At 35.8% G+C, this 24,292-nt stretch overlaps 1 protein-coding gene across 4 annotated transcripts in view; it reads right to left on the bottom strand.

Annotated features, from left to right (window-relative positions):
* The window catches only part of LOC145686514 (synaptotagmin-1-like), a 103,512-nt gene that overhangs the window by 36,280 nt on the left and 42,940 nt on the right, over nucleotides 1-24,292 (bottom strand). For 3 of the 4 annotated variants that reach the window (XM_081759898.1, XM_081759899.1, XM_081759900.1), the window contains exons 2-3: nucleotides 3,762-4,380; nucleotides 133-268 (exon numbers count right to left, since the gene is read on the bottom strand). In XM_081759898.1, coding sequence (XP_081616024.1) covers nucleotides 133-268; nucleotides 3,762-4,220 — 595 coding nt within the window. In that variant the 5' untranslated portion in view covers nucleotides 4,221-4,380. Of the gene's footprint in view, nucleotides 1-132; nucleotides 269-3,761; nucleotides 4,381-21,579; nucleotides 21,603-24,292 lie in introns of those variants that run through there. The other variant, XM_081759901.1, reaches the window with a different exon arrangement.

Genomic DNA, 24,292 nt, shown 5'->3' with positions numbered 1-24,292 from the left:
TGCAACAAAACGCGATAATATTATATTTTAAAAAATAACACTATAGAAGAAATTAAAATTGAGATTCCTACATAATAATAAATGCGACAAGCATCATAATGCCTTCTTAAGAAATATTTCATTTCTACTTACGTTTCTTTTGCTCCCAGACGTTGGCACATTCAACACTCAGTCGAAGCCGACTTACACCAATAGTTAAGAGATTTTCATGGTCTTTATTCGGCGCGTATCTCAGAGATATTAACATTTGCCCTCCTTTATCTCCATCCTAAAAATATTAAAATTAATTCATTTAGTATTTTTAAACTTGTACTAGAATGAAAATGTTCTTCTTTTCGGAAGATTTTAAATTTAGTCTAGTGTACACTCAATATGTATTCTTCTTTTGATTCAATTACAGCTACACGAGTAAGTATAAATTTAATAATACTAATAATTGCTACAAATCATACTATTGAATGAAAGAGTAAAAGTGACTGACGTATCATCGCCCAGGCCATACTACTATAGGTAGAACAGTGAAATTTGGACAGCATACTCCTTTTGTCATGAACGTTAGGGATGAGGAAGGATTTTCTGGAAATATCCATTCTAAGGCAGTAAATCCCTCCCCCCCAAAAAAAATAGTTTATCTCTCGAATCCCTAGTGTTAGAGAGATGAAACTCGGCATATGAACTTTTCTTTAAAAATAAGAAAAAACATATGTCAGCATTTTTGAATATTCCACTCCAAAAGGGAGAAAGAGGGACATGTATAGAATACTCAAATTTCCCTTTGTTTAATCAGAAAGTGCCCACTCGCTTAAGTTTGAGATCTCAAATTCGGTATATACTTTTAATTAAAAATAAAGAAACAAGCATTCCAGTGTTCTTATCTGATAATTCCTCGATAAAGGAGAGAATAGGGGAATTTCAATCATATTGGAATTTCCCTTTATTTATTCACAAAGGGCCGAATGTCAGAACTCGCTTAAGTTGGATAAGTAAAATTCGGTATGTAAACTACGAGAATAGCATATGTTGCAGCCATTTTGAAAATTTCTCTTCTAAGAGGAAAAGAGGGACAATTTCTTTAACATTGAAACTTCCCTTACTTTTTCACAATATGGCAAATGTGAGGATTCGCTCAAGTTGGAGATATAAAATTCGGAACACATACTCATATAAAAATAAGGGAACCCATATTTCAGCGTTTTCGAAAATTCCGCTCCTAAGAGGAAAAACTGGGGTTGATTCTGTAACATCTAAATTTCCCTTTCTTTATTGAGCAAGTATTCAATGTGAGAATACGGTTAAGTTGAAAGTGTGAAATTCTGTTTATAAATTTTAATTAAAAAGAGGAGAATATATGTTTCAACAGCTTTGAAAATCTTGCTCCTAAGAAGGAAAGACGGGATATTTCCCTTTATTTATTTACGAATTCTCATATATGGGAATTTGCTTAAGTTAGAGATGTGAAATTCGGTATATAAACAAATAATAGGACACGTAGGGCTATTTCAATATTTTGGAAATATCCATTCCTTAAGAGTTGGAGAAAAGTTGTCATAACTGTAAAATTCCACTTTCCCTTTCTTCATTGAGAAAGTATTCATTGTGAAGATTTGCTTAAGTTGGAGATGTGAAGATCGGTATATAAACTCTTAAATAAAATGTATTTCAGCGTCTGCGAAAATTCCGCTTCTAAAGAGGAAAAGAGAAGATTTTCCATTAATCAGTCACATAATACTTAACCCATTTGTGCCCATTGTCGACATTTGTCGACAACCTCTGGCGTCGACATTTGAGAGGTTTCGGAAACTCTGGGGTTGAAATAAAAATCGGGGTAAACGGTACAACTTTTTCTAGTGTCGGTTGGTATCACTACCTACGATTAGGTCAGCGACATCCCACTCCGTGTCACGTGGTGTGTATTTTGTAAGAGATATGAAAAATAGAAACAAATATATCGAAAAAAAATTGGGCAGAAATGGATTAATATAAGGATTCACTTAAGTTGGAGGTGTGAAATTCGTTATATAAACTCTTATTTAGTGGTGTTAGCGAGACAGAGAGACAGTACGTGGATAACTCTCTTAGGAAACAAACCATACAACGTAGAAAGGTACACAAAAGCAAAATATTTACTGGATACCGCAAGTGACAAGTAGATACCTACAGAGCATCCTAATAAAGGTGGTGTGACGAAATTAGGTAGTACTGTGAATATCTTGGAAATAAATTATCCAAGATAGATGGTTGTCAAAAAGTATTGGGAAAATCTTAATCTGATAATGGTAAATATGCGTTTCAGATATAAATAACCTCACCACTACACTCATGTAATTCAGTTCTTAATCTTAACATCTGGGCATTTGAGATTAAGAAATAAACGCTTATACCTTGTTCTGAGAAGTCATATGTTTAACCCTGTAGCTTCTAAAAACAAATATAGTTAAACTAAAATTTACTGTTCCTGGTTATAACTGGGTAAAATTTACTATTCCTGGCTATAACTGGGCAAAATTTACTGTTATGTCTGGGTATAAAAAACGGTTCTGCGAACTCGAAATATTTTAACAAACGGTTCTAGCGAAACGGTGAGAACCGGCTCAATAGCACCACTGCTCTTAATTAAAAATAAGGGAAACGTGTATTTAAGCATTTTTGAAAATTCCACTCCTGCAAGGCGAAGGGGGCAATATGTACAACTATAGAAGAGTGAACGAGATTCACTGAAAACTCAGGTCATATTACTGTAATATATCTAGAAAAGAGAGATTTGGCTAGACAACCCCTCTTGTTACTAGAACAATTAATAAGAAAGATTTTTTTAAATATATGTATGCTAAGGAAGGTAAAGCGAATTCAAATGTTTTGCCCAGAATAGGGTACCATATAAATCCCTGAAGTTATGGATATGATACTTGGGATATAAACTCCTCATTCAAATAAGCGAACACGTATTCCAGCGTTTAAAAAATAAGTTTTAAGAGGAAAGAGTTATTTTCTATCATTATTTTCCCCTTTCTATTGACAGCGATCTTGTCCGTTGTTTGTGATCGCATCACGGGAAAATAGCTTTTGGAACTTTGAAATGGATTTTGGAACATATTTACAAGGAAAGGACATGAACCTGTCAACGGGACTTCCTAATCAAACCTAGTTCATTCGATAAACACAACGATATGTTCATGCACAAAAAATCAAGTGCAATGGACAACGGAATAAATCCCTGAGGTCCATTGACCCTGTTAGTATAAAGAAAATCGTAGACTCGCAGTGACATAGCTATTGCATCAACACTGTTCATTGGAAAGTCATCGTTTATATAGTTCTCTTCAGCATGAAACAAGCTTGCCAGAGATGCTATATATTGGGGCTGATAACATGAACATGGAAAATTGGGAGAATGTCGGGAAAATTCCCTCCGGAAATCCCTCCCATCAACTTTTGACCCCTCTGGAGTAACCCCGGGTAAAAGTACACAATCCAAATGTATCTCAAAAAATACTACAGGGGATAAGAAATGTGTATACCAAGTTTTGTATTGCTAGATAGAATAGGTATGAGAGGAAATCGTGTATTGGTATACAAGCTTTTCCCTTGTATCTATTCCGTCTATCAATACAAAACTTCACTAGAAAATAAAAATAAAGTCAATATATACACAAAGTTCCGTTAAAATATCTCATGTACATTTCTCTTGGGCGTTAAGGAGTTGAGTTTCCTAAATTTTCTCTCATAATAGTAACAAACATCAAGATGAGAAGAGCATTTACCTGTGTCTTAGCCTTTCCACTACCTAGTTCCTCAAGTCTCTGCCAGATGTCAGGAGACTCCGCTACTGAAAGACCAGAAAACTTTGAGAACAACTTCTCATCTAATACGCAATTCACTGCACCAATGACTACCTTTTTCTTCGCTGGATCTACGACGTAACCTGTAAGAACAAGAAATTTCCCCGACAAAGATCCATCATTAAAATTAAAACAAAATTCTTGTTTAAAAGTTGGATCAGCACCTTCTTTGATAGCAGTTTCATATTTTTCTTTGCCCGGGAACACTTTCACTTTAAAACAGTAACCTTTAGCGCACTTGTTTCCAATAATTGTCGGTAGATGTCTCGCTCCTACAACAATCACTTTCAATGTGTGTTGACTTTTCATGTACCTCAATCGAAAACCCACTGTTGGATGAACTTCACCGTCACACTGATTCTTAGCATTATTCGACGCCATTTTGAGTGATTGTTTATTTTCGAAAGTAAATTAGTACTTTTTCTTCTGATCTGGTTTGTGAAGAATTTTTATGTTCCTTTCATCCCGTTTATGTTAACGTTCCAACAATAAAAGAAGAAATGGTTGCATCTGGATTGGCTAACTCGTCTCTCGTGAGAACCTGTAAAGACAAGAAGACACATATTTTAACATCCTTTGTCAAGGTTGAAGCACACAGTATTTCTGCCTTAACACATGAGTAACTTCAACTTTTCGCTTCAAATAAAACTACAATAGGAATTTTAAGACCTTCTTCCTTTCGTGCACACGAGATTACGAAATTATTTTCTCAGTAAAACATCGACATGAACATCTACAGTACCTTTGATACAATCACGTACAACAATGGATTCTTACATTTTCTTTTGTGTATTAATGACCAATTGCAATATACAGTGGCGTATTTAAGATTTTGTTTCGGAGGGGGGGGGGGGTCTTTGCTAACTTTAGTCTTGGAAAATTGAAAATTCTGGAAGATATTTCATTTACTTTAATATAGTAGGCTTAAATAAAATTTCCGGGGGTCTCAATCCCGGAATCCTCCCCCTAAATACCCCACTGCAATATAGTTTTTTTTAAGTAATTATAGAGAACTCTCAAAGAAAACTAGAACATGTTCCAATGTTATTGACAAACCAACGTGTATTTTACCTATTTTTGATGGATGGAATGGTTCATAAACAGTGACGACGCCAACTTTAATTTCTTGGGAGGGGAGGGAAGGAGGCACGAGACAAGGAAGTTGCAAACATTTTCGGGGCAGACTTTTTATTGTACACTGAAAATGATAGTTTATATTACTTGACCTACATTACAATTCATGTCTTGGTTGGCGATGAGGTGCCAGAATATGTCTCTGGGAGTACATGCCTTCTTGCTCCGTCCAGTGTCGTCACTGGTCAAGAACTTTGTAACCCGAAACCCGGAAATAGTCAGTCAGAGTCGGGAACCTAACATACCCCTGGTGACCAAGGTGCAAAATAATAACAATCGAAGTCATGGTGGGGAGATAGGAGTGTAAGAAAAAATGAACCTTTTCGTACTGGAATGTTTCGACATAGAGACTTCACATAGCCTATTAGAACATTCATAATTATTAAATAATGTAAGATTAGAAATATTCAAATAACTATTTTACCCATATGGAATACTGTACATGGTAATTACAACATGAACGAGTGACCGTGCGTAGCGTAGTCGCTAACCCTCTCGCCTTTGGTGCGAGCGGTGGCTGGTTCGATTTCCAGTGGGGACATTTAGTAGAAAAAGTGTAAGTAAACTCTTTTTCAGTCCAGGCAAATGCCGGGATGGTACCTCAATGATACCTAGGCTGCTTCCACCCAATTTCTCGGGTAGTGTGATCGACGAGGATGTCATGCTTCATACGTGACGGGCTAACATGGGCATAGATGCCTAAAGCTCAGAAATCTAATCCTAACATTCATGACGGACGTCAGACGGGACAAGAGGGCAGAATAACTACGTCTGCCCTTGAAACATTTATTCTTATATTATAATACATGTCAAATATTAGGTATAAAACTATCCTTTTTGGTATACAGAAATATAGCTGCCCGTCCAGAATTTTATCTCATTCTACGTTTGCTCCCCCCAAGAAATAAAAGCTGGCGCCGTCACTGATTACATATGTATTACTGTAATTAATTTGGGAACTTCTAACAATACTGTATCTTTATTCCTGAAATAACAAGTTTTCATATATAGTGGGAAAATTTCTCAATTCTTTAGGATTTTCCAGTGACCCGGAGACCATAACGCTTCTACCTATCCACGAAGTAACCTAATCAGCATAACTGCTTCCCCCGGTAGCCCTGCAACATTAATAAAAGAAGTTAATATATCACCTATAAATTAATTTAATGTAACACTTTTACAGTTTATTATCTTTTTTTTCATGGTACAGTACTAGTTTCTCTATATTTTCGCAAACGTGAATACGTACTTAGGCAGCCGTTAACGCTTGAAACGCAATCCCTCTTACTTTCGTAAACACTGATGATTTGACAACTCCTGGGAAACCGCTCTCGTCTGCCAGCAGATGCGCCCACGTAGGTTCTTCCGTAACAGTGTACTAGCGAGGCACGAGATGGCAACCAAGCAGGTTTCCTCTCTGTGAAGCGGTTTCTGTAGGCGGGACGAGTAAATCGAAGTTAAGAACAATGACATAGCAGCCATTTTGGATCTATTTGAGAATTTCGGGGCATCATTTCGTAGCGTTTTGCGTCAACGCAATGTAAAATCTGTGTTTTACGTTGCGATTCTTGTTATTGTAGTTATAATTACTTATTGCGTTATTTGCATTGAATTGAATCCACTGATTTGCACCAACCATTACGAAACGAGGCCTGCAGACAGTATTGTAGATTGGAGAATGTGTTAATTTCTATTACTCTGGTGAGCATTGTGAGTAATATTTAGCGGGAAAATGAAATGCTACGAAGAAAATTATCAATTTTTAATTTTATTTGTGTTACAGAATTTTTATTTTTATTTTTGTTGTATGTAAATTGATTACAAAACGTTTTTGTAAGGCTAAAATCAATACATTAATGGATTTAAGACCAAATAGCAAAACCACTAGCTACACATATTTCGTGATGCAAATTGATGAACGAAAAATATTGTATGGGATAACCGGGCACATTCCGTAACCGTTTGCGTTAACACAACGCCAAATTTGCGATTTCGGTAGCGATAATGGACATATCAATTATAATGACTGTCTGCAATTTTGTGTTACGTTGCTATACTCAGAATTTTTGCGAAGACTTGTACGGAATGACAACCGACGTCAGTAACAGAGGAAACTCTTGGCGGAAGTGACATTGGTAAAAATTAACATTTTACGAATGCAATCCACGAGAAGTTAACTGCGCAAATGTATGATGGAATTTCATTTACGTTCGAAAATATTAACTGTCTCAAAGCAAAAGTTCAAACAAAACACACCAACCACTTTTTGTTCATTGTTATGTATATTATTATTATTATTATTATTATTATTATTATTATTATTATTATTAATAATAATAATAATAATAATAATAATAATAATAATAATAATAATAATAATAATAATAATAATAATAATAATAATAATAATAATAATAATAATATACAAGGTCAGTGGTACCTCATGCATTCAAACCAGTATACGCCACTCGTTAGAATGGAATGATTCAAATAATTTTGGCATCAAATGAAACACAATCAAATGTTCTATTACATTTAAAACCAACAAGTTCCAAGTGTGAGCGAAGTCATATGATCACGACCTAAAATGGCACCCATAAAGTTAATGATACAACAATTTGACATTATATGTAAGGTTTGACACCACAGTTTGGTAGAATGTGTTGTATATAAACAGCCTAGGTAGTATGTCACGTCAAACCCTGTGGTATCACTAATCATATAGACGCCATTTTGTATTGGGATCACGTGATTTCGGTCACATTCGAGAGTCTTGAGTTAAAATATTCATAACTCCAGTTAGATTGGGGCAATTCAAACAATATTCGCACCAAATGAAAGATAATATGTTCCTCTACCACTTTTTAAACCAAGGGCTCCCGAATATGACCGAAGCCACGTGATCTCAATACAAAGTGGCATCCATACAATTATTAATACCACAATTTGACATAGCATACTACCTAATGTTCATATATAACCCATTCTACCAAACTGTGGTGTCAAACCTTAGATGTAGTGTGGGTTGTGCCAATTTCGATTTTAGAGGCCCTGCAGATATTAGCTCCTTGACTCACATTCTACGTAGATGCATTGGTTTATTGTAAATATAGAAATAACGATTTGAACGACATATTCAATAATAAAATTTATAGTTGCAGAATTTACAGCAAATCTTCCACCAGTTTTCAACATAACATCAGCCCGTTTGATTGATGTAATCGCGTCAGTACAAATGCTTCAGGATGGCTGTATGAATTTCGGTGATTTCGCAGTGAAGCACTACGACGCAATCACGGCTCCGTTAGGTTTTAATGGATGCATGCGAGTTGATGTTGTTTTTGATCAATATAATGAACTGTTAATAAAGACAGGAGAACGTGACCGAAGAGAAGTTTCAACACGACTAGAAGTCAGGATTACATTAGAAACCATACCAATCCAAAAACAATGGTCGAAATATATTGCAAATCCTATAATTAAGGTGAATACCTGTGAATCTCTAACACTTGGTACAAAATGGCACAAAAGCTTCAGGCAGGACACCAGGAAAGGGACAAGAACAATACAGTTAACTAGAGGAAAATGTAACAAATTATCAACTCTAACATCGAATTATGAAGAAGCAGATACACGATTACTTCTACTTGCTGCACATGCATCTAAGGTCCACAAAAGACTCGTGATTCAATTCCCTGACTTAGATGTAGCTGTACTATAAATCCCACACTTCAGCGAAATTGAATCTGAAGAATTGTAGTTTCATACAGGAGTAAAAGATAAACTGCGGTACATTCCGATACACAAGCTGGCTGTTGATTTGAGTCTTAGACCATGCACTACAGTATTATACTTCAATGCACTGACTGGCTGTAACTCCACGAGCTCATTCACACAGGAATTGGAAGGAAAAACCCTTCAAAATGCTATGTGAAAATGAGCTATATTAGAAATGTGTTTGCAAGTTGGGTATGAATGTAACACTCACTGAAGATACTATTCCAGCATGTAAAGCATTCGTGTACAAGTTGTACATAAAAAGTAAGAAGGCTAGTCTCAAAATTGATGCTGTACAGAAAAATGAGCTACTGCCTCCAATAACAGACAGTCTGCTACAACACCTGAAGCGTGCAAATTATCAACCTGACATTTGGAAGAAGGCATTAATTTCAAAGCAAGATCTCCATCACCCGAAGAACATTGCTGGCGCAACTACGATGGTGTTCTAAAACCTGTGTGGATGACAAAAGAGTCAGCACCAAATGGACTAACTGAACTTACAGTGTGTCACTGTTTCACATCACGTTGTATAAGGAGAGACTGCCCATGTATGGTGCAAAATCTTTCGTGTACGGAAGCATGTTCTTGTACGGCAGATGAAGAATGCCAAAACTTACATACACACCTATATGAAAGTTTAAATGACTCAGGTAGTGATGAGGCTGACACTTACGAAGTTACAGTAGTACAATAGGAATGTAGGTCTAGTGCAAATGGTGAAATTTAACGTGTAAAGGCGATAGTTAAAGTGAACAAAATCATAAAAATAATAAAATATTTTCTGTAGAGCATTTCATTATCTCTTATTTGGTGTCAACATTATTTAAATCGCTCCACTCTAACCGAAGTTATGCACATTTTAAGCCAATGACTCCCGTATATGGCCGAAGTAACGTGACCAAATCACAACATGGCGTCCAAGAAATTAGTGATAAAACAATTTGACGTGAACACTACCTAGAGTGTTTATATACAACCCACTCTACCCAACTGTGGTATCAAACCTTAGATGTAATGTGGGTTGTGCCAATTTCGTTTTTAGAGGCCTTTCAGATATTAGCTCCTTCATTATCATTTTGTTTAGCTCAAGGAGATATATCGATTGATAATACAGGGTTATTAAAAAATAAAAAACCGATTTCAAACATATATTTCTTCCAAACTACGAAAGATAGAAACATGATTCGAACGTTACTTGATTAAGCAAAGTTTACAATTTAAACAGCCGTACAGCCCGGATAGAAGTTCCAATCACGGCCGCATTGGCGCTGTTGTTTGTTGTGGTTTGTCTGTGGTGAAATGGCGGCGTCACCACAGGAGAAGTCTTTTTGTGTGCTAAAATTGGCAAAACTTGAGTCCATCGTTGCAGTTCAGCGAGCATTTCGCCGTCAATTTAATAAACAACCGTCAATTTAATAAACAACAAGGTCTACGACATCGAATTGTTGAAGCTGTGAATTCGATAACTAGAGACCAGCTGATTCGTATGTGGCAAGAAATGAGCCACCGTTTTGACATCTGTCGTGTAACACACGGTGCTCATATTGAATGCACACCATAATTACTAACAATAAATTGTAAACTTTTCTTAATCAAGTAACGTTCGAATCATGTTTCTATCTTTTGTAGTTTGGAAGAAATAAATGTTTGAAATCTGTTCTTTCTTTTTGAATAACCCTGTATATTTCACTTTTGGACATTTTTTCTCTTCGCTAAATGTTGATCTTAATAATATTTAGAGTGTATAAGGAGTAGTTACACAGACAAACAAATAGGGATATCTCCTTTAATTCAGGCATGGGCAAACAATTTCTATAATAGTAAGAAGCGATCAGGTGCTGCGTTGTGGACTTAAGAACGAAGCGCTACAACAATGCCACCTAGAGTGGAGACTGAAAGTAAATGTAATTCGTGTTTCATACGTAATGTGGCCGCCGTCATCAAAATTTGGAGCGTAATAAATTCAATTTTGGTACCAAATCATAAACAGCACCAAGGGCGCCCATATTGTGTTTTCCAGGGGAGGGGGGAAGTATAAGCGACATTTCAAATGTAGTCTCAAACTTTGCGGTAACTATTCTAAAAAATCTATTGGGTTTCGAACTTCCGAAGTACAATTTCCTGTAGAGGGGTGCGAGCGCCCCACCTTGTCCCCCTTATGGGCGCCCTTGAACAGCACGATCTCGAGAATTGCCATAATCGAGTCGTTCTAGCTTACAAATAGGCCTACAAGGTACAAGCCACCACACTAAACTTTCTCTCTCCAATTACTTGAACCAAATCATCTTATCCTTCAATTATTAATGAAATATTTTCTTGTGAAATACAACTACATACAAAGTTATAAAGCGTTTGCCAAAAAACTTCGTCTGAAAAAAAAAAAAAAAAAAACCTCCGAAAAGCAAACTATCCATTGTGGATGTTTTCCATAAGAAATGAAACAATAATGAAATAGTTCTTTATAAAACATCAAAAAGTCGCATGAGTATTATTAGCGAGAGAGAGAAAAAACTCACATCTAAGACTAAAGTACCCCTTGTGGATATTTTCATGGAATAATACTAATCACCAAAGTATTATTAGTGAAATATTTATTTACGAAATACAAACTAAATCGTCCCAAAACAAAACTCAGTCCCAACAACAAACTACAAATCGTAGTTTTTTTTTTTTTTTTTTGGACAATTGGAACTATATTGTTAGGTTAGTAATGAAATATATTTATTTATGAAATATGAACAAAATCACCTGAGTTGTTTTCGAGTAAATTGTCAGAAAAAATCATCTCCAAGAATAAACTACTCGATAGTTTTTTTTTTTTTTTTCAAGAAATTGACATACACAGTATAGGGTTATTAATGATATGTTAATATATGAAATATAAACAAAATCGATAGAGCCGTTTTCGAGAAAATCGCATTTAAAAAAATCATTTTTCAGTAAACTACACTTATTTTCAGCGGTAGAAAGACAGTTCGAGAAACCCTTCCCATAGAGAATCTTAAGAAAGAAAATAGTGCGGATAAGTATAACGGTATGGCCTCTAGGCGAGTGCACATTCAACAAGACGAACGAACGGATAGGCAGATCAAGAATCACTTTCTCACTATGTAAGAGCCATGAAACTTATAAATATGTTGAAATTTCGAATTCGACCTTTTTCCACGACCACCATACATACATTCCTTTCTCCTGTCGTCGCTCGAAAATAAAAATGGTAGTGTTTCCGGTCAAATGAAATGACAAAGGATTGCAAGTACGCATCAAGTTGACGCACATGTTAGAATTACCTTGAGAGTGGGATAAATATGTGGATTTCGTTATCAGTTGATGAGTCCAACTGCTAGTATATCAATACAGAATACATCCATTTAAACATTGCATCATTACAACGCAATCATATTGACAAATTGTAAGGCTTGCTTCCTTATTCTATGTATTTTATGACACAAACGAGAAGAATGGAATTTTCATATTTGTTTAAGTTCTTTCAGAAAGAATATGCCCTAAGATTACAGTGATACAGTGATAAAGTGTCTCATCTTGCTAGTAATGCAAGTTATGGTTGAAATATTAGTTGGTGCGAAAACAATGTCCGTTTTGACATTTGGTAGGAAGCTCACCTCAGCAACACAACATAGAGATTGTTTAAAGTCACGCATCTAAAATTAGAATCTCAGTACAGGCTCAGCAAACAGACTGGGATTCCCAGAGAGTCACGAGACAATGCATTGTTGAATAGAATAATATGAAAGTCACCATGGGGAGCACACAGTGTTACCCACAAGCTGAGACGAAACGGAATTCTCACCTCATTTTGTAAAATTTGTAGAAATTTCATCTGGTTCCGATTCTCGTAAAACTTTCCTTGTACCATTTTAAAGTTTTCTCGTTTCGTTTGATAAATTTATGTGTAAAGTTTGTGCCCTCATTTTATAAAAAAAATACTTTCATTTTGAATTTATCAAAATCCTTTCACATCATGAAAAGTCCATGAAAGGTGGGTTATCTGTAAACATTGAAAAATCCTCTTTACTTTCTCAATTTATAGTTTTTGTACTATGAATCGTATAACACTAAAAAAGTGTTTGAGATGCAAAGCTTCGGTGAAATAATGTTATCCACAAGATTACCGATATTTCTTGTCTCGTCACGTTTTCGATATAAAAATGGAGACAAGACGAGGAAATTTCTAGTCTCTTCCGCAACACTACACACAATCGCATGGAAAGAAAGAAAGAAAAAAAACCCCTTAACATGTATTTGAGCCAGGAATGACGAATGAACGCACCATTAGCTGTTGATTTAGCAAATTTCTTTCCGGTGATATATGGTTAAGGAGGGGTTAAACCATCCAGTGTAAAGGAGGATTGAAGCCCATTTTATCCAGTGTATACCTGAGCGTCAAGGGGGGGCTATAGCCCCCCTTGGATACGCCCCTCTTTATTATCAGAGTTACAACAAAATGTAAGAGGAGAAACAGTCCCCAAATATGACATTTTCAATCTAAAGTGAAGGAATTTTTAAAATCGAATCAGCCGTTTTGGCTGTACATTTTTCATGTTAAATGAAAATGCAACGTTGCCATTTACCAGGAGGTGGGTAACTTTTGTAAGAGTATGGTGAATGGGGCCATGTTTTAAACGGGTGCTGGCCATCGACACGTTAGCGTAAAAGACATTGGGCCTTATGCAGAGTCGTTTTGACGAATGATTAAATTCATACTAAAGGTGTGACTACTGCAGGAAACATATGTTAGTCGAACCCTTTAGTATGGCACTAGTCACGTGTCAGAACGACTCTGCATAAGGCCCAGTAACTTTATTGACTTATGTAGTAGGTCCAAGTATATATATATATATATATATATATATATATATATCAGGGGCATAATTCTACGTGAAAGCCACGTCAGACAATTGTTTACAGCAAAATGAAAGTGAGCAAGGGAAAATACATACTGATCATATAGTAAGCTTTATTTTCCTCTTGTTTAGAAAGGAAAAGAATTTTCTAATTTTCTACGATTATGCACCGGGTTTAAGGGAAACGGTAATGATAATGAATGAAATAGTGCATTGAAGAAAGTAGAAGGCAATGGGAGAATCCCGAGAAAATACACCCACACAGTGTTTGTTCACCATTTCTTTTGTTTCGAGTCGTAATACTAGTATGTTTTAGCACTTCCTATGGGATGTAATGCCACTTTATTTCCTGTTGGTCTCCTGTGCTACTGAAGTGGATAATTTTGTAAATACAACAATTCTGGGACATAACAAAATACTTCTTTTAAAGAACTAAGTACATGAAAATGGTCAAAGTTTACCCAAATAAAATTGTCCTTATATGCAGATAACATAATCACAACGGGAATAAATAACATTCTTATAGCTATAGGTTTAACGCCATGAAGAACAAACAAAGAGGGGGTGGGTGAAATTGAAGTCAAAATCATGTTTGAATTATGCTTGATACAGTTAAGATCCATTATCAAGGTTAATTATGTTCGTCACGCAAGCCTGATTATTGAAGTCAAGGCAAGGAACATGCACATCTGCCGTAAGGTTTCACACAATGTCGAGTTCTAACAGTCCCCCCTCCCCATCATTTACATGATGCACTGTTGCTGTGTATGCATCCTTTACTAATATTCTCATCCGTATTCTTTGTTAGGTTTATGATCTAGGAAAAGCTCTAACTGCTTGCGAGAATGATCACATCATAGCAATTTCGTATTCTTGTGAATTTAGCGTGTGCTTTCGTAGTTAAAGCGAATGCATTCTGCGTGCGTGGTGCAGGGTTCGATTACCACTACCAGTAGGATGCTTGCCTTATAATAACAGACTTGTCGAAGATTGTAGCCTACTTTAAGAGTCCTCATCACTGCGAAATTAAAATACCGCTAATTTTACAGTAATTATGTGATATCTTCAAATACATAAAATATAATCGAAAAGTGGAACAAGATCTCCCTAGACAGTATTATTTTGCGTGAGATACCGTTATCACGACTCAATTATCTGCTTTCGATTTCCCGCCATTTCGAAAATCGGCATTTATTTTCGCGTTTCTAAATAACAGCAAACTAAAAGCTATTAGGTGACTCGTGATAACGTTACCTCATGCAAAATAACATCCTCTAGGGTGATCTTGATCCACTTTCCGATTATCTTTCATCTATTTGAAGTTATCACTTAATTATTGCAAAATTAGCGGTATTTTAATTTCGCAGTGATACAGCAGATTTCTTTTTATATAACCTCGGTGCTGAACAGGGATGTTGGATGGTTGATTTGGAGTTCAGCATTCGTTTAGCCAAGAAAAAGAACTTGGCGTAACGACCCATTTGTGAGCCTAAGCCTGCTCCAGCGCCATCTGCTAGCGACAGGCTAAACTACGATCAGCCTAGGACGAGCACGTGATCAGCGCGCTGCGATGCCTTGTCCCTTCGTTCAGCACTGAGGCTATAGAGTCAAACGTGCCGAAAATACGCTAGTGTATGTTGGCCTTAAGTGATGAAGCATGTGCCGCTCGACCATCTCCAAAAAATCTATTTTTTTTTCATGAATGTTTATCCAATATCAAGGTACTTCAAAACCACGATCATTGGATTTTTTAAACATCTTGTAGCTACGCAGCGGTTGCCGCCATTTTGCATTTTCTCAATTTCAGGCGTTTACGTTGTTTTGAATATCTCAGCATGTATTTGTCCAAAGTTGAAAATTGCTGGACTTCTCCCACTTGTGCAGATATAAAACTTTGATCTCTTAACATTTTTGCCTATAAGCACTTGAAAGGGGTGAAATCAGGACAACATTTTTGGACATTAAAGACATGTTTGGGAAGAGGAAGCAATTCGTGTAGAGGTCTGAATTTGTGTGCGCGTCTACTCCGGAGTCATAAGTTTATACTAAAAGAAATTGCATATCTGTAGCTGCTCCCAAAGGCCTGAAAAAAATCGTAAAGTTGGGGAATTACGCCAATTTGGCATATTTCACTGTCCAATATCTCCAATGGGTCTGGATAAAAAAAATCTGAAATTTTCGGAATAGTTACTCTTTTAGTATATCATAACCAGGGCCCGGATCTTGTTGACAAGTCAACTTTTGTCTGTTACGCATAGGACAAGGCAAGTTGAAATAAAAACGTTATTCATCAACTCTAGGTTCTAAAAATATATCTTTTTAGGGTCAACATTTAGTCACTTTTAGCCGTTTTGAAATTTCAGGTCATTTTTTAATATTTTAAGGTAACTTTTAGGTCACTTATGGTCTTTTTATTCGTTTACTTCTACATAAGGAAATCTTAAAATGAACACTGTTTACGGATTTGAGGAACACGAAGTTAAATGATCTCTCTCTCTTTTTTTTTTTTTTTTTTTTTTTGCCTTCCTGACAATTGGGTGGAAAACTGCATTCCTAACAAGCTAATGAACACTAAGCTGTAGCTGGTTGATGAGGGGTGGGGGTTGGTAGGTGGTAAAACAGATGGATTTGGGTTGTAGACCACATAAGATATTATCAGGTGAATAACTAAAGATAAATTGGAAGGCGTTCAAAGATTTTAAACTTTTTTTTTTTTAAATCTATTATTCTCGTATATACAGTTTACACTTGTAAACTTTGATTCCTAGTTTCAAACTTGTACTTAACTTGTACTTCCTAGTTTCAACTCGCGAGTGAATTGACACTTTCAGTATTTAAAATACAGTACAATGGACTGATCATTGAACACAACATTTGATCAATGGGCTGCAGCTAACTGAAACAAAACTTTTAAAAATGACAGAAACGATATTTAAAACCCAATAGATATTCAAAAAATGTCCATGTTTAACGAAGTAAAAGTTTTAAAAAATTCAAGTTTAAAGTCAATTTTTGTGAATTTTAGGGTCATTTTACAGGAATTTTAGTGTCAATTGATAGGTCACTTTTTAGGAAAGTTTAGGTCAACAAGATCCGGGCCCTGATCATAACACACACCAAAGCGCGTTTTGTGTTTTTGAGCAGAAGGGAGTCAAAGTATTAAGGAATAACGTCATACTCTAGGAGATGTTTTGTTCACAAATTTAACTGAAAATTCGTTGTTGTGAGACAAACTAGGATGAATGGTTAGTCCAGTCAAGGTTCTCAAGCTCGTTTCTTTCCTCTAGTTGTGGCTCACTGTCTTATCAACCCACAGCAGCACAGTGAAGAATGCCGTTGTCAGCAGAAGATGAGAAAAGTCAAAATGCACACTTGACAAAAAGTCTGTTAAGTACTCATTGCTCTTGCCTTGCTATATCAATGATTCTTGTTTTAACTGTCAGCTCATGTAGGAGACTTGTTCTTTCGTTTGATCTACATTCTCCTATCAATGGTTACAGTGATTGAATGTTCACGTTCACTGACTGGGGAATTCATTGCTTCCTCTTCCCATACATGCCTTTAATGTCCAAAAATGTTGCTACTGTAGGCCCTAATTTCACTTCTTTCAAGTGTTTTAGGCAAAACTGTTAAGAGATCAAAGTTTTAGCTCTGCACAAGTTGGAGATGTCCAGCAATTTTCAATTTGGTAGGACAAATATATGCTGAGATATTTAAAACAACGTAAACGCCTGAAATCGAGAAAACGCAAAATGGAGGTAGCCGCTGCGTCGCCATCCAATATTGTAAAAAGTAATTAACTGTGCTTTTGAAGTACTCTTATATCGACGCAACATTTCTGAACAAATCCGATTTTTTTGAAAAGGTCGAGAGGCAATTTTCCTTTCTTCTCGATCATTTAGCATTGACTGATCCCATATGAGACATGGACTTCACACACGTAGCTTAATAGGTATACGAACTATATGACGTTCCCCGGGAATCGAATCCGAGTCTCCCACACCGAAGATGCATACATTAACCATATAGCCATGAGGGATATAGAGAAGTTTAGCATCAATCAACTATGCAGTGATTTTGGCAGAATCATTGAAATTGGAATCTAATGTTTATACTTCAATTAAGACGTCATGATTTTTTAAATAAATGGTCTGTATAATCAGGACAAGTAGGTAAAAAAAAAAAAAAAAAGTAATCTACAAGTTTCCAGATTTAATGCGTGAGTAACAATCTTTGCACTTTGCAACTCTGAGCTTAAGCAGGATTGGGTCTTTTCAAAGTCACAATATACCTGTAGTACATAGCAGTTATTACAAACTGAATGCTGTGTGACGTCGCACTGAAACAAGGAGCAGGCAGAAAGACTAGCGTTCAAAAGACCAGTGATGATAAATAAAGAACATTTGATTGTTTTGAAGGTATAATATTCGTGGATCCATGACTATCCGTAAGTGGGATTTATATCTTCGTACGTTCGTTACTCCACAAGTCCACACGATAACTCTTGAATCGAAGCATTTTTTCTTTCTTCGCAATATATAGCTAGACAGACTATCCGGGCTAAATTCATTAACTGAGTGAATCCGTTACATCTGTTAACGGGAAATTTCGTCCGTTCAACACGATAACTCTTGAACAAAAGCGAACTTTTGAATTCTGTTTTTGAAATAGATAGCTTGAGCAATTTTCTTGGTCTAGTTCGTTAATAGAGTTATTCTGTTAACATTTTAACGCGTAACGGCGACTTTAACGGTAGCTGTCTACGCTGGCGTCTCTCGCACGTAATTTTTTTTGGGGGGGGGGGGGTGGATATCAAAGAAGGCGATTAAAATGGTAGTACCTAGCCCAGCCTGTTTATTATCTTCAATTCAATTTGTTACCCTTCTGCTTATCTTCACGCACCCCGCGATACATATGAAGAACTCGGTTATAATCGTTTCACGCCCTGAATATTATATTCCAAATAAATATAATAATTATTATTTATATGTTAGGCAGTCGTTTGTAAATAAAATAAAATAAAAATAGAATATCCAATATTTTGTACTTCAAAGTATTGGGAGACGCTTCACCCCCCCCCCCCCCCCCCCGCCAGAGACGCCCGTTGCTATCTATATCTCATTTTCTACTTGAAACGAAGGAAGGTTACACATCTCGCTATTAGATGGCAGTAAGTTTGTTCTGATATCCGTTCTATAAGACTTTCCATATTTACGCATAGCATAGTTTGGAAGTCTAAAACAATGCATGAGGTTCAGGAATTCATTACAGTCTTGGATAGAACAATAATAATAAAAAAAGTCAAGTAAAACTAGTCACCACGCTTAAACTATCATTTGAAAATACAAAAATGTAGGTAGAATCAGAACAGATTGGTAAGCATGCTGTACCTCCGCCAGTACTACCGGCATAATTTGTTGAGTTCCAAAGAAATATGTTACATATGGAACTTAACAATGGATGAGTAAAGCATACCAGTATTTCCGGTCCGGCACAATTTGGTCTGGTAGGTTCGAAAGAAATGTACTACTTATGGAACTAACATCGGTTATATTCTATGTCGACCTATAAACGTTATAAGGAAAGAGAAAATTGTATTTCTTGTCCAAATTTTCGAAACAAAAACTTTAAAGAACAAACAGATTGAATATAAGGAAAGCATCATGTCCAGAAATTATTGTCACATGTCTATAAATATGTTGTTATAGGAATATAATTTGATAACGAATTCGCCCGTTATTTCTTATAATGTTAATCGGCAAAGACATGTATGCGGCAAATTTCATGTCAAAAGAGCAGTAAATAAGAACAATAAAACGAAATTAAAATTTTCTTGTCCATTTAGCAACATTTTGTTTTACTTTTTCTAATTTTCGTATTTATGATTTTTTTTCCTATGAAATTTACCACAAATATACATTTCCCGATTATACACAGAGTATCAGTATTAAAAGTACCCTACAAAATCATTATCAAATTATATTCTTACAAGAAGACACGTAGACATGTGACAATCATTTTTGACGTGTGTGTACGTATATCGAGCACGTTTTATTTACTTGCCAGCAATCCTATTTGGAACCGTAATTGCAAATTTTTGAACCTTGCTCTTTCGTTGACGGAATTATTAGACTTATCCACACCAAGAGGAGGTATTGACTACATTCCCGAACATAATAGTTCCATGTTCAAGGAACATATTTTAACAAAATTCATTTATAAATATCCCAAGAGCTACTTGATGGATCTTGTAGAGAGTCAAAATTTAGGAATGGATTTCGTTGATACAGAACATATTCAATCAAACCAGAAGTGAAAGCAGTGGTTCTCAACCTAATTCCTATCACGAGCCCCATTTTATCACATCCTCTTGCCAGCGACTCCCTTATAATTTCTGGTTTGTAAGGATCTTGTGTGGGATTTTTAATAAACCTATTGCGGAGATCTCACGATATCCATTTATTTCTATAATAGTAGAATCCATTTCTTGTAGTCTATATAGTGGATACAGTAACTTCCCTAAAAGCGAATGGACTAAAACCAAATTTGGTTAGTTCATTCATATTATAAATATCGAATATGATCCGTCATACTGTTTCAAAATGAATACAATTGGTCGGTGTGGTTTTTCTTCCATGGTAAGCATTAAAACAAAGACAGAAATCGCTTAGCAGTTGAAAATGCCTTGATAATGTGCGTCACGAAGATTGAACTGGACACTGCCACACTAGTGAAATCACACTATACTCAGGTACCTCATTATTTCAATTTTAATTATGTTTCAATATGCAAGTTTTGCAGCATTTGTATTTTTCTGGTATTTCAATATGCAGTTCTCATTAGTTTCATATCTTACCCCTTTCATTTACATTGATTTCTCAACAACTCTGCACCTGTTGAAAATGTTTAGTAGACTTTTTTGTTGTTATTAACAGTACGTATAAAAATAAAAATATGCCTATCAGAACAAAATTTAAAATAATATTTTAAAATATTTTCTGGTATTAGATTCTAATTATATTTATCTCTTCCGCTTATCTTCACTACCCACAGGTTGAGAAACCCTGCTACAGAGCAAAATCGGAAATAGCCAGGAGTGGTTTCCTGCATCGATTTAGCATCTCGAGGATATATACATATTATATTTCCATTCTTAACTCTCTACCAAAAATTGGAATTGATACAAAGTCACTAGAACTTCCAGTTTCAATATTGATCTATAAAGAGCAAAAACGATTTTTAAAAAAGGTAGAAAAGGTTAGCATTTCAAGAATAGGTACCATCTTCTATGTTATTTCTCTATTCTTACCGGAAGTGGTAAAAATCAACCACTTCCGGTTTTAGCGTTAATTTCTATAGAGTAAAATCGATAAAAAGATGGCGGTTCTCTGTAAGCAATCAAGGGTCCTAAGAATGTATTCCATCTTTACTTTAATCTATCTACTAAAACCTGAAGTAGCAGAAATTAACCACTTCCGGTTTCAACATTAGTTGAGAAAATATTACGCCATATAAACCAAATTTCTTCACGTGGGGTACACATGATCTAGTACTTGTTACTGACAAAAGCATAAACAATTATTAATGTCTGCAATTAAGAAAGTATGCAACTTTTATCTTGAACTATTATCAAGAAAATGCAAATAGATACACTAACAGAAAACGCTTTTTAAAAAGACAAAAAGCTGTGGGCGGTTTACGACAAAATAATATCAAACACTTAAGATTTTACACAACACAAAATGCGTTGAAAATAAGTAATTAGTTAATTTAAGTGTAGCACTTCATATGTATACATTAAACAGCCTATTTTCCTAAATTAAAATAGAGTTCGATTCTTTTACAGTAAAATGGAACTTAATTGAATGTACTTGTTTTTGAGCATGTTCTTACAGATATTTACTCTGCATAGATCTGAATAGCTTACGTCAAACTTAAAAGAACAAAAATACTATACTAACCTTGAAATCAACACAAATTATCCTGGAGGCTCAGTTTTTAAAGTTGTTTTAAAAAGTTTCTTGAATGTTATTGTTAACTAACATAAGCTTACAACATCCGGTTTAAGAAGTGCTCTTGGGGTCAAACATTGAAACTATTTATAAAATTGAAGGTAATTTCGCTTTAATTCGCTAGATGAGGCAACTAGTTTCATTTCTACGAAACGAAAAATATAACAGTAAATCTAAGCGACAAGGACAGTTTGTTCTATTTGATCTTTTGTGACCCTCCAATGTCTTACTGTGTTGACTTGGTTTCTTTAATTTAGCAACCTCTGTTAGCCATTTATTAGGTTAACCTAAATCCGTGCAAATATCCTTCCAAGAAATGTAGTTGCATTGCATATCTCAGATATGAGGATATTATACAGAAAATGAAATTAGCCTTTGATTTTCTTTGTTACTTATTGTGGTTTGCTGAAGTTGTTTCCTTTCAGCACACAGGCTGTATGGTTGTGAATCTACAATCTAAGGTGAAATTCGAACCACCATAATGTTTTTAACGCTCTTCTACCGAGAATCGAATTTACAAAAGACGCGTGCAACTTTTAACTTTCTTTTACGTTGCAAGACATAATATAAGGTGAGCACACAAAACCAATCCCTAGTTTGGAAATGGTATATCTTCAATATCAAAAGTAATATATCCTTAAATTTTCAAAGTAGTTACACAAAACTAAAGTTTTTGGGGGATATTGATTGTAATTCCAAACACTCAATGTGCGTACTAAATGTTACGCTTGGAACAGGGGCGTACGCAGGGGTTGATCCTGGGGGTCCGGACCCCCTCCGAAATCCCGACTTTTTTGTAAATGTAGTCTACTTTTAGGGGCAATTTTAGAAATATTCATATAATTTAGCCTCAAACTGTATTTGAACCCCACCGAAACGTTTTAGACCCCTCCCGAAATAAATTCCTGCTTACGTCCCTGGCTTGTAATATCGAGAGAATAATCCATTTCCAACTACACATTGTGAAGCTCGACCGGTGTAATGGAGTTTATGCATTCACTGATGCATTCATGAAGGCCATTCAAGGTTGTCGGTAATGAAGGTTCATAGACCAGGTCTACTAGAACTTCAGGAATGCATTCGTGCAGCTTATAAACTTCATTACACCTAATACGCATTACAACATATAGTTAGGGCTGGATTATCGTCTCGAAGTTTCCCTTGTAACAGATGGCGAGCACATCGAATGTTTGTAATTCCCATTAACACTACCGTAAACTTTATGAGTTTATGTAACTACTGTGAAAGTTTCAGCAGAATAGTACTTTTGGTATTAAAATTATAACCTATCCATATCAGGGACTGTTTTTTGTATTATCAGGAACGTACGCATGGGGTGTCCTTGGATTACGGACCCCCTCGAAATCCCGTTTTTTCTGTAATTTAGTCTAATTTTTAGGGATAATTTTACAAATTTTAATATAATTTATCTTCATATTGAATTTGGTCTCCTTACAGAAAGCTTTGAACCCCCATTCCTAAATGAATTCCTGTGAACGTGCCTAAATATTATGCTTGGTGATAGCGATGTTTTGGAACATATATTCACATTATTGACAAAAATACATATTATAGGTGTAGTATACCTCTTAAGAGAGTGTCTCAGTGAATGAATCATTGATACTTATGTACAAGCAGTGTATGTGTTACTGTCAGGTGTCGTTTTTAGAAGGCGAAGACAAACAATAATACACATAATCTGTTACTACTTTTACATTTACAAAATATAAATAAATAAACACTCTGTTGCAGCAGCATAAACATTACTAATTATATTTATTAGTATATTACTATTTATTAGTAGAATTACGAGACGAGACGAGAAATAAGGTTTTCTACTTTCGTCTATCTTGATTCTCGGAAAGCTTTTCTCGTTTTGTCTCGAAAATATTCTCGTCTTTTGTAAATTTGTATACAAAATTTACATTTTTCCGCGTATTTCATATACGAGGATGATTCAGAAAGTCACTATTTGACCAATAGTATTACAAACATTCTGAACTGTTTACCATTAATGCACTAATATTTAAGCTATAGAATGTCACTTGTTTCACCATTCCTATCTCTTCTCGTTCCAGAGTAAGGAAACAATCCATGACATCCACTGATGATGTCCGATAGAAACAGCGGGCTGTCATTGAATTTCTGACTGCGGAGATTATGCGCCCAAGAATATTCATCGCCGGCGACGAGTCGTGGATACACCCAGAAACGAAGTGTCAGTCCGTGGGGTACCGCCACACGTCCTCTCCTCCGCCCAAAAATTCAAAGTTGTTCCATCTGCTTGCAAAGTGTTTGTTGACATTCTGCCTCACCCTGCTATAGTCCGGATCTTGCGCCCTACGACTTTGGGTTTTCCCCAAACTTAAGAATCACTTCCAGGGTCAACGCTGCAGTTGTGACGCGAAGGTGAAAGCAGCAGTGAGGCAATGGTATCTCCAGCAGCCTCCACAATTCTTCGCCGACAGCATGAAAAACCTTGCTTAGCGTTGGCGCAACTGTGTTGCCCGTAATGGGGACCATGTTGAAAAATGATGCCATTTGTAGCTGATATTGCAAGCTTTCCACTGATATCTGTGTCGGTGTTATCTGTCAAACACAAATAAACGTATTACCTTGAAGATATTACTTTCTGAATCACCCTCGTAGAAGTTATTAGCAT

The sequence above is a fragment of the Thermobia domestica genome, chromosome 5 (assembly GCF_964235325.1).
Source record: "Thermobia domestica chromosome 5, izTheDome1.hap1.1, whole genome shotgun sequence".
NCBI lineage: Eukaryota > Metazoa > Arthropoda > Insecta > Zygentoma > Lepismatidae > Thermobia > Thermobia domestica.
The sequence above is the reverse complement of the archived record's forward strand: the minus strand, read 5'-3'. Positions and strand labels throughout refer to the sequence as shown.